This window comes from Pyrenophora tritici-repentis, chromosome 1, assembly GCF_003171515.1.
Source record: "Pyrenophora tritici-repentis strain M4 chromosome 1, whole genome shotgun sequence".
NCBI classification, from domain to species: domain Eukaryota; kingdom Fungi; phylum Ascomycota; class Dothideomycetes; order Pleosporales; family Pleosporaceae; genus Pyrenophora; species Pyrenophora tritici-repentis.
Genome location: NC_089390.1, coordinates 6,566,035 through 6,580,009, shown reverse-complemented (window position 1 = coordinate 6,580,009; position 13,975 = coordinate 6,566,035). Strand labels below are relative to the sequence as shown.

General features: G+C 51.8%; 5 protein-coding genes across 5 annotated transcripts; 4 read left to right on the top strand and 1 right to left on the bottom strand.

Annotated features, from left to right (window-relative positions):
* Positions 1-55: 55 nt before the first annotated feature.
* On the top strand, positions 56-697 carry PtrM4_025710 (uncharacterized protein; the record flags this gene model as incomplete). The annotated part of the gene is made up of 2 exons (XM_001932326.2): positions 56-327; positions 427-697. 2 exons carry the CDS (start codon positions 56-58, stop codon positions 695-697), a joined length of 543 nt encoding a protein of 180 aa, XP_001932361.1.
* Positions 698-5,008: 4,311 nt separating this feature from the next.
* On the top strand, positions 5,009-6,367 carry PtrM4_025700 (cAMP-independent regulatory protein pac2; the record flags this gene model as incomplete). The annotated part of the gene is made up of 2 exons (XM_066103671.1): positions 5,009-6,032; positions 6,108-6,367. 2 exons carry the CDS (start codon positions 5,009-5,011, stop codon positions 6,365-6,367), a joined length of 1,284 nt encoding a protein of 427 aa, XP_065965873.1.
* Positions 6,368-7,266: 899 nt separating this feature from the next.
* Positions 7,267-9,250, top strand: PtrM4_025690 (UhpC, Sugar phosphate permease; the record flags this gene model as incomplete). Its single annotated transcript, XM_001932323.1, has 7 exons — positions 7,267-7,509; positions 7,560-7,593; positions 7,647-7,835; positions 7,887-8,420; positions 8,480-8,857; positions 8,947-9,127; positions 9,199-9,250. 7 exons carry the CDS (start codon positions 7,267-7,269, stop codon positions 9,248-9,250), a joined length of 1,611 nt encoding a protein of 536 aa, XP_001932358.1.
* Positions 9,251-9,576: 326 nt separating this feature from the next.
* PtrM4_025680 (DUF1524 multi-domain protein) lies at positions 9,577-10,283 on the bottom strand (the record flags this gene model as incomplete). The annotated part of the gene is made up of 2 exons (XM_001932322.1): positions 9,577-9,834; positions 9,906-10,283. 2 exons carry the CDS (start codon positions 10,281-10,283, stop codon positions 9,577-9,579), a joined length of 636 nt encoding a protein of 211 aa, XP_001932357.1.
* A 1,851-nt stretch (positions 10,284-12,134) lies between these two features.
* On the top strand, positions 12,135-13,322 carry PtrM4_025670 (SPS1, Serine-threonine protein kinase; the record flags this gene model as incomplete). The annotated part of the gene is made up of 5 exons (XM_066103670.1): positions 12,135-12,259; positions 12,312-12,616; positions 12,666-12,743; positions 12,789-12,904; positions 12,954-13,322. The coding sequence occupies 5 exons, from the start codon at positions 12,135-12,137 to the stop codon at positions 13,320-13,322; spliced, it is 993 nt and encodes a 330-aa protein (XP_065965872.1).
* Between the last annotated feature and the right edge of the window lie 653 nt (positions 13,323-13,975).

Genomic DNA, 13,975 nt, shown 5'->3' with positions numbered 1-13,975 from the left:
TAAAGCTATACAACCCTCCCCATCCCATGACAAACCAAACGCACACATATCTACAATGAAGTTCTTCAACCAACTGCCCGAACTAGGCTCAGCCCTATCCCTCTTCGGCGAAGCAACCACAACACCATCTACCAGCTTATTCAACATCACAGCCCTAACAGCCGCAAACAACGCCTCACGCCTCGAATGCTGGCAGCTAACCGCCGCGCCCGTCCTAGGAGGCGGCGGTGTAAACTACGCCCTCGGCGACGCCTTCACCCAAGCGAGATTAGGGATAATTCCGCCGAACACGACGACAGGGACGCTATCTAATGCGCCCAGAATACAGTACGTGTCTGTGATTTCTCCCATTCCTCCACGCCTCATTTCTCTGCCCAACCCATCTTGAAATGAGGACGGCCATGAAAACAATCTAAACCAACCAAGATACACAATCTTCCTCTCCGGCCTCGCCTACGTTCGCACCCCCGACTCGGGTCTGCCGAACCATCTGAACGAAGTCTACATCACGGGCGGCCGCTACGGCATGCTCCTTGCAGCCGACGTCAAACAAGTCGCGCACAAGGGCCACGTCACCACGTTTCCGGGCCTGCAACGCACGCTTATTGCGCAGTTTCCCGTGGCGGGCAACAAGGTGCCTGAGCATACTTTGGTGCACGAGGGGCCTTGTACGGATGCGGATCTTGCGGATCTGTAGATACGGATGTTGGAGGCAGTGAGGGAATAGAGAGAGAGGATAAGCATCAGGGACGGGGACGCCGGATGAGAAGGGATTGATCGGGTAGATTGAATTTTGAGGTCGCACGGGTTAGATTGGGTTCCAAGAGTTCCGTCTAAGAGATTGGCGAGAGATCTTGGTGTGGAGGGAGAGCTTGGGGGTCCCGGGTCGGATTATTCTCCGTCCTGGCATCATTATCCCTTTTTCTTGTTGGTTAAAGCAAAGGGAGACATCTGCTTGGAAGGCTTGGTATTTGCCTGTGTCATACTTAGATACAGACCGAGCGAGATGATGCTTGCGAGTTTGGTAATAGCGCGTCGCAAGTATGGCTCGGATAGAGCTTTGATATATGACGCAAATGACGGCAGAATGCTGTGACTACAGCAGCACATACGCGCGTCTGGAAGTGCAGTCACCGATTCCAACGCACATGATACAAGACAGCCGTCCCCATGGGGATACGTGCGGAGAGTGATACGCAAGCCACGTACGAAACAGCCGACGTCAACTACCGTATAGCATGATCACGTGCACATTACTCGCAAACATATCCAGGCGGAGCGGTGTTGTTCATCGAGCATGTTTCAGGCTCTCCGCCCTCCGCCCATGGTTCCGCCAAATGCCGTCAGAATATGAAACGTGGTCCGCTGATGATGTGCTCAAGGACTGATCGACGAGTCAAACAGGCTTGGTTTCGGCGCAAGGGTTGTCAGCATGCGGAGCGGGAATACGGACTGTCGGAGTATCATAAGTACGAAAGAATTGAGCTTATGCACGCGCGCGAGTTTCCTGGTTACAGCAGTCAGAATGGAATCGGCAGATTGCTGCCTGCTGGGTGAGCTGGTCGGGAAGTTTGGCTGAGGTGAGCCGTGAGCTGGTTGGAACAAACAATACATGCGCGGAGTAAATTCTAGTGGGAGACCCTGGTATACGACATACTTTGCAGATCATGCGAAACGCCGGTCCGTAAAGCTTATGTGGCGCATGCAGGGCCTATCTGGTATCTGGTACTGCAGAGCCTCTCTCTATCGGCGACGTCCCTGCTTACGGATGTCGGAGGGTGTTTAATGCAGGCAGGTGTTGAGGTGTGATCCATATTACTACTGCATGGTTGGGGGGCGAAGAAGAAGAAGAAGAAGAAGAAGAAGAAGAAGAAGAAGAAGAAGAAGAAGAAGAAGAAGAAGAACAGATAGCTTATCAGCCTGTGCCGCAAGCCTCATCAATTCACTATAGGAGGCTTGGCGCGTTGAGAGGCGGAGAGCTTGGTATACACCCACAACGGTCGGTGCTGCAAATTAGCGATCGGCGCCAATCAAACAGCCTTGGTGACCACAACGCGAGTCCGCATCTCGGCACTACAATGGACATGTGTTGCATAGGGAAAAGGCAGCACTCTGGGCTATACGGATAAATTGAGCCGTCAGGAGGAGTTGAGAGGAATTGTCGGCTCATCGAGGATACTATGCTAGTACGATCGGGCGCTATCGGGCCAACGCCATTGCTTGGCCTACCTTAATTTTTCCATCGGTTCCGGGCAACCCCTCAAGTTGGGGGGCTAGGGGCTTGCTATGGCACGGTGCGGCAATCCGATGGCGTAGTTCTGGACTGGTGGTACACAGCACGTGGACCTAATACTAGCCCATGACCTTCGCATTCGCAACGGCAGATGGCATCAGGCACAAAGAGGCAGTAGCAGGCGAAAGTCGCAAGGGGACACATTGCATCGCCACCTAGTGGATGTAGTGTGGACTTGCTGTTGCGTGCTTACTACCTAGGTTGTCGACCAGCTGATCATTGCTGGTTTGGGAGGGTGCGGTTGGCCAAATCCCAGGGTTGAGCGGCGGGTCAGAAATTATGCTTAAGTGTTGCGCCAACCTTATCTTCCACCTTGCAGATGTAAGTGAGTCGACTGGAAAGCTCGTGTTGATACCTACCTACACGGCGTACTGTGCATTCAGCGACAACGGAGAGCGGCAGTTGTCGGGCAGAAGCGTGATACCAAGTGTGCTAAGAGGGTCAAGAAGTAGGCGTGTTGTGGAACGGGTGAAATCCTGATTTCCTAATGCGAAACATGCGGATTGGAGTGTGGAGAAGCCAACGCTGGGCGGACATGACAAGTCGGATGACGCGGCTTTGGACCGAATTTGCTGATAAGAGAAGAAGCGGCCGTTGCCATGAGCGTGGAGCTGGACAAGACTTGGCTAGTTCTCAAAACAGATGCTCTTTACTGCTTGGCAGGACTGAAAATGACCTGCGCCAATCATGTCCGACTCGGCCCTTTGTCTCTCTCGGGCAGCTAGGAGAGCAAGGATGCCTGGACCGGTGCCATGTTACAGAAGGTAAAGTGCCGTAGTCTGCTGGCTTTGGCAGTGTGCGGTTCCTAGACACAAATGGTTTGGTGGACGGGTCCGGCGGGTACAATGATGTGCTGCCTAGTTTTTCCTGGTGGGACAAACATGTTTGTAACCTTGGCAATGTCTCATGGCGGGTTGCAACCAGGTGAGCTGGCAAGTTGGCGGCTGGCGGAACGCTGCGGACGAAAACAAAGGGTGAGCTTGGAAGCGGGAATCGTGACGAGCTCCGACGGCCACTTCTCCTTGGTGGAGGCGGGTGTGCCACGGTCTTGTGATACCATCGGCCTGGATAGCTCGGATCGCCGTAGTACGCACGGAGGTAAGCTTAAACGATTGACACCAGGCTTAATCAAAACTCGTGGCCGAGCGGCTAGGCGAATGGGCTGAGAAGTAGCAAGCACTGAATTACGTTGCTGTGGAGCTGAGCAGACGCCTGTTGCACAAGCTGAGCGCCAGGGCTGGCTAGCTGTTTGCAGCTGTCTTGGAGGGTGAAGACACGACTACCGTGTTATTCTTACCCGGAACCGAGGAAGCTCCTTTCTTCCGCAGCCGTCAGCTCCAGGACTGGGAATTGGGGCCAAACGAAATGCCCGTCTCCAAGGCCGCCGAGAGGGGCAGTAGCGTGGACAAGTATTGTGTAGAGACTTGGGCCAGGGGCCAAGTATGCCATGACTGCGGTAGAGTGGTGCAGGAGGGCTCCGCGCCCACACGGACTTTTTGCTACGCCTTGGCTCTGCTTGGTACAATGAATGTAGAGGCGCCAGCGACAGCCAAGCAGGACAACTGACGGACGGGCTGTACCACATAGCGAAGCCTTGGGAGGTGTCAGAGCTGGGGTGCAAGTGGGCCCGCCAAGGCATCGAAGGCTTGTCGAAAATAAAGATTTGTTTAGAGTTGTCCGGCACACAAAGCTTGGCTGATGGCGACCAACGCCGCTGGGCGCTGCGGCGTACTGGGCATGCCGCTAATCATCACGATTGCAACTCAGGTGGGCAAGGCACAACGTACAACGTAGCATGTCCAGGTGGGGAGTCTGTATCTTGGCAGTCACTGCTACCGAGAAATTCTATGGCTATGTCCGTCCATGCAGCGTATAGGCCGTCGACGGCGGCACCGCTGGAACGGACGGCCAGTGAGCAGCTACAGCGAGCCGGGGTCGGTACAAAGCTTGTCGCGGCTGCTTGTGGGCCTTATTTCGCTATCAGACGCCACTCCACGTCTCGGCGGCGATCAAGAAGCACCACCCCAGCGCCGAGAAAGGGCCAAAAGACATTCCTGGAAATCCTGGGTCCCAAGCCTGCACCGCCCGCCCGAGTACATGAGGGCAGATGACTGCTCATGCCTTTTGTAAACTTTTGCGCCCCGAACCATCCTTCCCGGCCACCATCCCCAGCGCTGCCCACCGCCTTGCTTTCCTTATAGGAACACTCGCTCGAGTCTGCCTAACTTACTACACCCCACATATACCCGTCGTGTTTGCTTGCATCGACCCATCTCGTCACAGTCACACATCCTCTCGTGAGTTGCCTTTATTTCTGTTTGTGTCTCCGACTCGCTTTCCTCGTGTCATCACCGGCCTGCCGTTCGGTCGTATGCCATGCTCAGCCAACATCATGCGCACTCTTACTTTTCCGAGCTTGCCGGAAACCCCTGCATACATGTCATCCTTCTCGGCGACTACGACAGTCGCGCAGCACGCTTTGTAAGATTATTATAACAGCACAATTTTCTTGTCCCCACAAGGAGGTCACAACAATTGCTTTTCTTTGGCGCCCGCCCCGCCGCACCATAATGTGGATATGCTTCGGCTAACACAAGCCTTAGACACCCAATGAGGCATTGACCTTGTAATCTCCTTACGCTACCAAAACCAAATACTACGGTTGCTGCTATTACTACAACCGTCACCCATCTTCTACACATGAGCCCTATCACAATGGAGACCTACCACGGACACGTTCGCACGCCCAATGATGCCATCATTCTGTTCGAGGCCTGCCGTATTGGAATATTACCGCGAGTTCAGCGTCGCCTGTCAGAGAAAGAGCGCCAGCAAATCAAGTCTGGCTCAGTATTCGTATGGGACGAGCGCGAGGCTGGCATGAGGCGGTGGACTGACGGAAAGTCATGGAGTGCGAGTCGCGTATCAGGTAGCTTCCTCACGTACCGAGAGATGGAAGGCAAGAGGGGAGGAAGCGCAGTACCGGCAGCTCCGGTAGCCAAGAGGGCGTCAGGAAAGTCACCCGACGGCTCATCAAACGGAGACTCAGAAGGCGAGGGACCAGATGGATACAGGTACAAGCCAGACGGCCTGATGAAGCAGTCTTTCAGCATCACCACACAGAGCGGACAGCACCTCCACCTCATCAGCTACTACTCGCGATCAAATTCCAACAACCTCCCGCAACCGGCCAACGACGCGCAACTGCGACACATCCGCCCACCAAAGAACATGTATCCAGAGTCAGCAGTCAACGAGACCCAGACCGTGCCTGCCGTCACCCGCGGCCCAATGCCTGGTTCACCATACAGCGCACCTGGACACAGCATGCCACCGTCTTCACCATATACGCGCGGCGGACCCGTTGCGCCAATGTACGCCGTCCCTGTATACCCACCGACTCCGCCCAACGGCACCTCACCGCTGCATCCGTACTATCCGCAACATCCCTACTTCTACCCCGGCCTCATCTATGCACAGCCTCAATATCATCCACAAGCGCACGTCTACGATCGCCCACCGCAACATCCTCACGCCCCCCAAGCCCATCACCCAATGCTGATGCAGCACCCTGCCTACGCCGCGCATGCTGCCCACGCTGCACACGCGGCGGCTCAACAGTACATGGCGCCTTCAACACGCGCTCCATCTACTGCTGAACAAGCGCAACATTCACATCTCCAGCGTGCTAGTGTAGTCGCGCCTCCCCCAGCACCCGCACAAGCAATTCCTGAGCAAGGTCCACAACTCCCGGCCATCAACGGTGCTGCTGCTGCTGCTGCTGCAGGAAATCCAAACAAGCCACCGACGCCAGAGCCTTCCGACAAGTCAGAATCTCGCGCGCCCGAGTCAAATGGCCCGGCAGCACAGCGCCCCCTCCCGACACTCGGTTCGTTGTTGAACGGTGACAGCCAGGACAAGGACAACCAGACCGGCAGCCGTTCTGGCAGTCGCAGTCCGAATACTGCAACGAGATTCCCTCGCGATCTTGCACCGGAGAGACTTGCCAAGAACAGCACTGCTGCTGACAGCAGCGCGCTTAACAAGCTCAATAGCGTATTCGTCCGGTCATAGTAATCTGATTGCGATGGCATCGACCGACTTGCGCATTCTGTTTTCTTCATTCCTCTTCTGATGCATAACCCCTTCTTCTCCTCTGCTCTTTTTCTTTCGAGTATGTGAGCGTTATTGGAAGCATTTACGAACTGCATATGTACGGAGTTTAGGTACCATTGGGATATGGGCATCATGAGGAGCCCCGGGATGGTTCACAGCATTGGCCGAGATCCGGCCTGGAGTTTTACGGCACCTGTACAGCTGTGTCATCATGGACCTATAGGGTATAACGCTAGTATCTAGTCCAGTATTTGCCATGAAAAATCATACCCTAATTTCATATCATGCGGTTGGTTCTGTGTCCATCACTTTAAACTTTTAGAGTTGGTTTCATGCTTAATGTCTAATCGTACCGTGCGCGATAAGCTCAACCAAGCTTTGACATCATCATCACCAACATCGCTTTGCCCCCATCCATCCACTTCCACTCAACAAGCATAGCCAAGACTGACTCCTCGGTTGCTTTTGTTGCGCATCGTGACAGCCGTATCTCATCACCGCATATCTCCGATCTTTCGGAACCAAACGTGCCACAGACACTGCAATGCAGCTTCCTATTGCGGAAGTCTCACTGCCTATCGTGCTACCCCGTTGGCCTATCTTCTCCTGCCGCGGATCAATGCGAACTGTACCCCGCAGGGTGCAGGTGGTATCGCACACGGACAGGGTTCTTATCAACTAGCACGTCAATGGCGTGTGACGGTTATGATGCCGGCTTTCCACTTTTGACGTTTTTGACATTAGACTTGGTTCTGTGGAGGCTATATGAAAGCCATTGGCAACTTGGCGCAGGTCTACTGCTACTCTCTCATAGATTTGCCATTGTGATAGACTGGTGGTGACGCTATTGAAACGCTATGGCTTCTGCTACTGAGCGACCGAGTCCATTGACGGACGTTGAGAAAGAGACGGTGGTTGAGAACAACAGCGCGGGCATCAAGAAAGTTATGCCGAAAGGTCTTGAGGAGAAACTCCTGAAGCATTCGCACGATGCAGATGCGGCGATGAAGGCGTATGAGGGCATGGAAGGCCAGGTCATTGAGTTGACCGAGGAGAAGAACCGAGCGCTTTTGAGGAAGATTGACATGCATTTGATGCCTGTGAGTCTGGAATACCCTAGATATCAAACACCTGTCTGACCAAAGTCCAGATCATGTGCATTGTATATGGCTTGAATTATCTTGGTATGACATATCTCAGCTTTCATATTAAACATCCACTTACTATGTTGCCCAAGACAAAACGACCCTTTCCTACGCCAGTATCATGGGACTCCGACTCCCTCCCTCCGAAAACAAACTAGCATCTGGAATTGGCCTCAAGGGAGACGAGTACTCTTGGCTCGGAAGCATGTTCTACTTTGGATACATTGCGTGGGAATACCCTACAACGCGATTACTCCAAGTTCTCCCGCTAGGGAAATACTGTAAGCTATTCCTTGCTTTTGTAAAGACTGGCACCCACTGATGCACCAAAGCCGCCTTTAACATCATAATGTGGGGTCTCGTACTCTCCTGCTTCGCAGCCGTGGAAAACTACGCCGGCGCAATCGCCATCCGCTTCTTCCTCGGTGTCTTCGAAGCAGCAGTTACCCCTGGCTTCGCCCTGTTCACTTCGCAATGGTACACGAAGAAAGAGCAGGGTTCCCGCACAGGCATCTGGTTCAGTTTCAACGGGTTCGCGCAAATCTTCGGTGGCTGCATCGCCTACGGCATTGCTGTCGGATGCCGAAAGACTGGCACTACGCTTGAGCCGTGGAAAATCATCTTCCTCGTTACTGGGCTGCTAACAACGTGTCTTGGATTCTTGTTCCTCTGGATTGTGCCGGACAACCAGTTGAACTGCAGGTGGCTGAGTAAAGAGGATCGGCTGCTGGCTATCGAGCGCATCCGAGTTAATGCGCAGGGTGTGGGTAATAAACACTTCAAGTGGTATCAACTAAAGGAGGCGCTGATTGACCCATTGAGTTGGGCATTCTTCTTCTACGCCCTTATCGCTGATATACCAAATGGTGAGAACCCTTTTACCCTCGCTTCTTACCCCCAGCAAAACAACTGACAACAAGCAAAGGTGGCATATCAAACTTCTTCTCTCAACTTATCGTTGGCTTCGGCTACACTCCCGAGCAATCCCTTCTCTACGGCACCCCCGGCGGAGCCGTCGAAGTCGTCTTCCTCATCGCCTGCGGCTATGCAGGCGACAAGTATGGATATCGCATCCTGATTTCCATGATTGGTCTCTGCACTGCTATGATCGGTATGATCCTCATCGTTGCACTTCCCCTAACAAACAACTCTGGTCGTCTGGCTGGGTACTATCTCACACAGGCTAGCCCAACGCCGTTTGTCGCGCTGCTGAGTTTGATCTCGAGTAATGTGGCGGGGTACACGAAGAAGACGACTGTTGCGGCTATGTATTTGATTGGGTATTGTGTGGGGAATATTATTGGTATGTGTTTCTCTCAAGATTCCCTCTCCATCTTTTGTCGTTTTTTCCTTTGGTTGGAGGAGTGGAAAGCTGACACTCAAGAAAACCAGGTCCCCAAACCTTCCGCCCATCAGACGCCCCGCGCTACGTCCCCGCAGAAGTCACAATCATCGTCTGCTGGGGCGTTTGTCTCGGTATCCTCGCCTTTATCCACTTCTACTGCGTCTGGCAGAATAAGAAGAAGGCGCAGATTCGTGAGAGCCCCGAGTATGTGAGACTGGAGAACCAAGAGTGAGTCTTACTTTGTTTTGCGAGTTCTGCTTGCCGTGTGTAGATGATGGAAGCTAATGGTGTTGTTACAGGTGGCTTGATCTTACGGATAAGGAGAACCCGGAGTTCATCTATACGTTGTAGATTGGGAGGATGTATATATTATTAGGTGGTGGTGGTGGTGGTGTTGTTGCATTTGCGTGGAGGTCTTTTGCGAATCTAGAGGTGGTGCTGTGAGGAATGATACCCTGTGGATGTGTGTGTATGGACAGGTCAATAGAGAGTTAATTGTAGCTCCTTTTCGCCGATTGTACACGTGATTTTGCATGTTGAAGCCATTGCACTATGCTTTCCTTTCAATCACCCTACAAAACACGCTCACTGGAACCATGACATACATTAAAAACGTCAGCATATTCGTTTACATATTTGCTAACCTAAACAACCCCAACCTCCATCATTCACACAAACTACGACGAGCACGTTGCCAACATACTAGTCAACGCACTCTTCTCCGCACTCGTAATCGTCAAAGAATACACGCTCTTCACTTTAATCCACGCCTTACTGTAAGTGCAGTAGTAGCTCGTTAGCGGCGGCTTCCAGTCCTCAGGACCCTTGTCGCCCTTGGCCTGGTTCACATTGTCGGTTACAGCAAGCAGTTGGGGGTTAGTGAGGTCGTTTGCGAAAGCTTGACGGCGGGCTGTTGTCCATGCTGCGGCACCGGACTAGGGGGGTTTTGTTAGTTGGGGTTTTTACTTGAATGGGAGAGCGTGGTGGTAGGAATGGGAAAACATACCTTCCAAGCATTGCTCAACGGCACCATATGATCGATATCAACATCGCTGGCGGCAGTCCAAGAACCGCCGTCGTAGGGACTAAGCCAGTTTCCAGAGGTAGAAGCGCAAGCATCGTTTGTAACGACGTTTGTTCCGTCGCGCTTTAGCACCGTCTCGCGCGTGTTGCAGGTGCCGGATTGGGTGATCCAGTGAGGGAAAAGATCGCGGGAGTAACCATCTTGGGGACCTTGAGCGGCAACGGTGAGGCCGGCGAGGAGCGTGGTAGCGGTTGCTTTGGTGGGGATGTTTGGAGGGGCGCGGGCTTCGAGGCTGACGGGTGCAGGGGCGGCCGAGACGAGAGCGGCCGAGGCAACGGCGATGAAGATTGATGTCTTCATGATAGCGAATGTATGTGATAGTAGGTAAACTGTAAATGTGATGATGCTCTGGCCGTATCCTCTCTTTTACTCGACTGGCGTTTGCACTGCTTATGTACCTTACCTAGGTACTCACGTTCCTTCTCCCTTCGGCCTCTTTCACAGCCCTCTCACAGTCCAAACACCAATAATACGCACCACGCGCCCTTCATCTCTCCGCTGCTCCATTGTCCATTACCCCAATTACCCACCAAGTGCTCATGTCCGGCCACCATCGCGCTTCACGACCCCGAAACAGGCAGGTCAAGAAATAAGCCAAGTAAGTGACACCACGCCCATCCACTCATACCCAGTCCGGGCATTAACAGTGCTGCGGTAGTACCTGATCGGCAGCGTTTACACTTGCCAGCAAACCCCAACATGTGGTATATGCCTTCCTTTCGTGGGCGACGGGGCCGACCTATCTGCATGAGCGTAGAGAGATGACATGCAATGGCACTGGGAACTAGGAAGCTAGTAGGAGGCGTAAATTACTTTTTGTTACAAACAGAGTAGCTTCATGCTCGCAGGTGCTCTTATCTCGGCGTCTGATAGGGTGCGGGGTGAGATTGGCCTAATACGACGATCATCTTAATCGGGCTGGTAAGACATGAAACCCCCAATGGGCGATTTTTGTTCCCTTGCGGTCCGCTTGAAGCGTCGGAGATCCTTCCACAGATGAGGGATGAAGCGATAGGCGAATGATGGATGCGAGATGGCCAACGTGAAGATTGCGGTCATGGGTGGAGACAGCTGATAGTTGGTTAGTCTTGGTGGTCAAGCTGCCGAACTAGCTTCCGGCCAGCGCATCGCAACTTCGTTTTCCATCAGCCCGCCTTCTTCTCAACGCTCCGCTATATCATACTCTTCGGTAGTATTTGTAATCGTGGCTCTAGATGAAGCTTTCAACGCTCAGGTTTGAGCTGTACCTTAGAGCGTTGATATTATGCTGTAGTTGTGCGATCTCCGCTGAAGCTTGGATGGCATGCATCACTCTCTTTGCGACTCCCTGTGGGCTTCCAACTTACCTAGGTACTTGCACATAAATTAGTCCACGCGAACTCCAATAGACAAACGGTCGGATAGTGATGGTGATGCGCACACTTCCGAGCCTCAACCAAGGAAGGATTAGAAGCGGCCTACCGCAAGCGTCACGCCATATGCATTCTGTTGGCATCGCGTTATACTTTGAGCATAAGGAATGGGAAGTACTTGTAATACGACACCGTACAGTAGGACTGGTCCCCGCCGGTACATTTGCGCGGGCTGTGATTTATCGTTGTAACCATTCGTTCTGTACATGCACAAATAGTTACCTTCCGTCCTCCGAAACCGCCTCCCGTTCAAAACCAAAGAGTAATCCAGTCAGAACGCCTTCCAGGAAAAGGAAAATAATTGATACAGTCTTCGTTAGCAGTTTCAAGCGAGAGTTAGGTAAGCTCTCTAGCACTAACTATGAGTAGCTAACGTTTTCGCAGATGGAGCGACCCTTGGTAGGTAGTTAGTCACTGATACCCAGGTAGTAAAAGATCCATGCATACAAATGATACAACTAAATATCCTCAGGTAACGATTCTTGGGAGTACGTGCTCTGTCTCCAGACTGTCCCACGTTATGAGTGAAGTGGCGTGGTGTAGATCACAACATCGGCGACACGTTGGCTCCAATGTTTGTCTGCCAAGCCAACTGAATCAGGTTAGCTGCGCGGAGAACATGACTGTTAGAAAACAAGGGAAAGCACATAAATGCCAGACTGACAAATGACCTTTCTCACAGCACCCTAGGGTTTTGCATGTAGATGAACCTTTGTTTCCCTCTTCTAATCTCACGATCATGGCTCTACGCGTCGGACAAATTCTCAAAGGAGCGAGAGGAGTGTATGAGTTGCTGTATCCGATGAAGGGCTCGACTGTCTTCAAGGCTAAAGTGCTATCCAGCTCTTCACTACATGCAGACTGGTAGGGCTAAAAAGTGCTATCAGATCGTAGTAGTCGCTCACCGTCCTCTCAGGGCTGTTGTAAAGACCGCAAACACCGATCTGGAGAAAATGTGCCTCAAACGCGAGCACCGCAATTACAGGATTCCCGCAATTGCATCAAGCCCACATATCCGAGCGATGTACGACACCATACACTCAGAAGAAGAACATCATCAAGATGAAGAGCCATCATGCCTTGTGTTTGAATGGATGAACCAAGACTTGCATTCCGTGCCACCGCCTGAGTTTCGAAGTAATCCAAAGCTGCCTAAAGTTGTATCCAAGGCGGTTCTGTCGGCTCTTGATGTTTTCAAAACACTGAATGCCGTTCACACAGGTAAAACTGCCTCATACTGGCGTCACAAATAGTTACTGATTTCAATCAGATATTAGCCCAAACAACATCTACCTTAGCGACGCCCATGGCGTTTCTCCGGTGGCTAAGCTGGGGGACTTGGGAAACCGTAAGTGTAAACCGCATCTCTGCAATCGGATCTAATATTCTCTAGTGATTAGAGATGGATCGGTAACGCAGCGTACCCAGTGCCTACCGTGTCGAGCGCCAGAGGTTTGGCAAGGTCATTCGTGTCGACATACCTCAGATGTTTGGTCACTCGGAGTCACAGTCAGTACAGACAGTCTGCATCTCAAAAAACGATGCTAATCCAGTACAGTTGACAACCAAATCATCACCAGAAATTCTTTTCGGCGCAGCTGATAAAATGATACTAGACCACACCGAGGCGTGGTGCATTGCAAAGATGATACGTCTCATGGGCGGCCCCATAGGCCAACCTATCGATAATGAGACCTACCAGGATGAGTTTGCGCTTGCGGAACAGCTAGCCATCATGGATCATCCGAGTGATGGCACGAACCTCATCAGTAGAGACTATTGGCGTAAGGAACTGGAGAATATTCCGGACCCCCCTGTCCCACGGGACCTGCTGGACTTTATCGAATCTATACTGGTAATCGACTCGGAGAAGAGACCTACGGCTGCAGAAGCATTGATGCACCCATACTTGCGGACTGAAGTCTAGGGGAAGCATTGCTCTTGCTAGACACCATTGCCACTTGAGCAAATGGCAAGATGGAGACGTCCAATTCATGGCCATCCACAGGGCCTCTCATTCAGAGAGTATCATATTTGTATATTATGTAGTGATATGAGATGATTAACTCTTCTCTAGAATAGAACAACAGACTTTTGTAGTGTTGAGTCAGCCTTAGTTTCATCAAGTTACATTGTGATTGCGTTTAACAGAGTTGTGTTACCACCAGCGCTGCTTGCTTGATGACATACACGATACAGAGATAAGATGATCATTTTGTATCATTATCACAGTTATAACATCTAATCCAATTGTGATTGCATCATAACATCACTCATTGGTGGAAATTGACTTATACGGAATCCGTGTATCAAACATGTCGATCATAGTTCTAAATTAGTAGGATTGGTTATCACTACATAAGATGGGTCACCACAAGACCGATTTATACAAAAAGCCCCTGGAGTGGCTCCTCCTTCGCCAGCTGAATTCAGGTTAGCTTACTCGTGTCATGCTTTTTCTTTGGAGCTCACCTGTTGCTTATCCGGGTCTTCAGTAACATGCCCTACGGCTATGTGATTTCCTGCACTATCATGCACAAGAACTGTGCTGTGCATATTTTTATCATCACTTATGTGAGG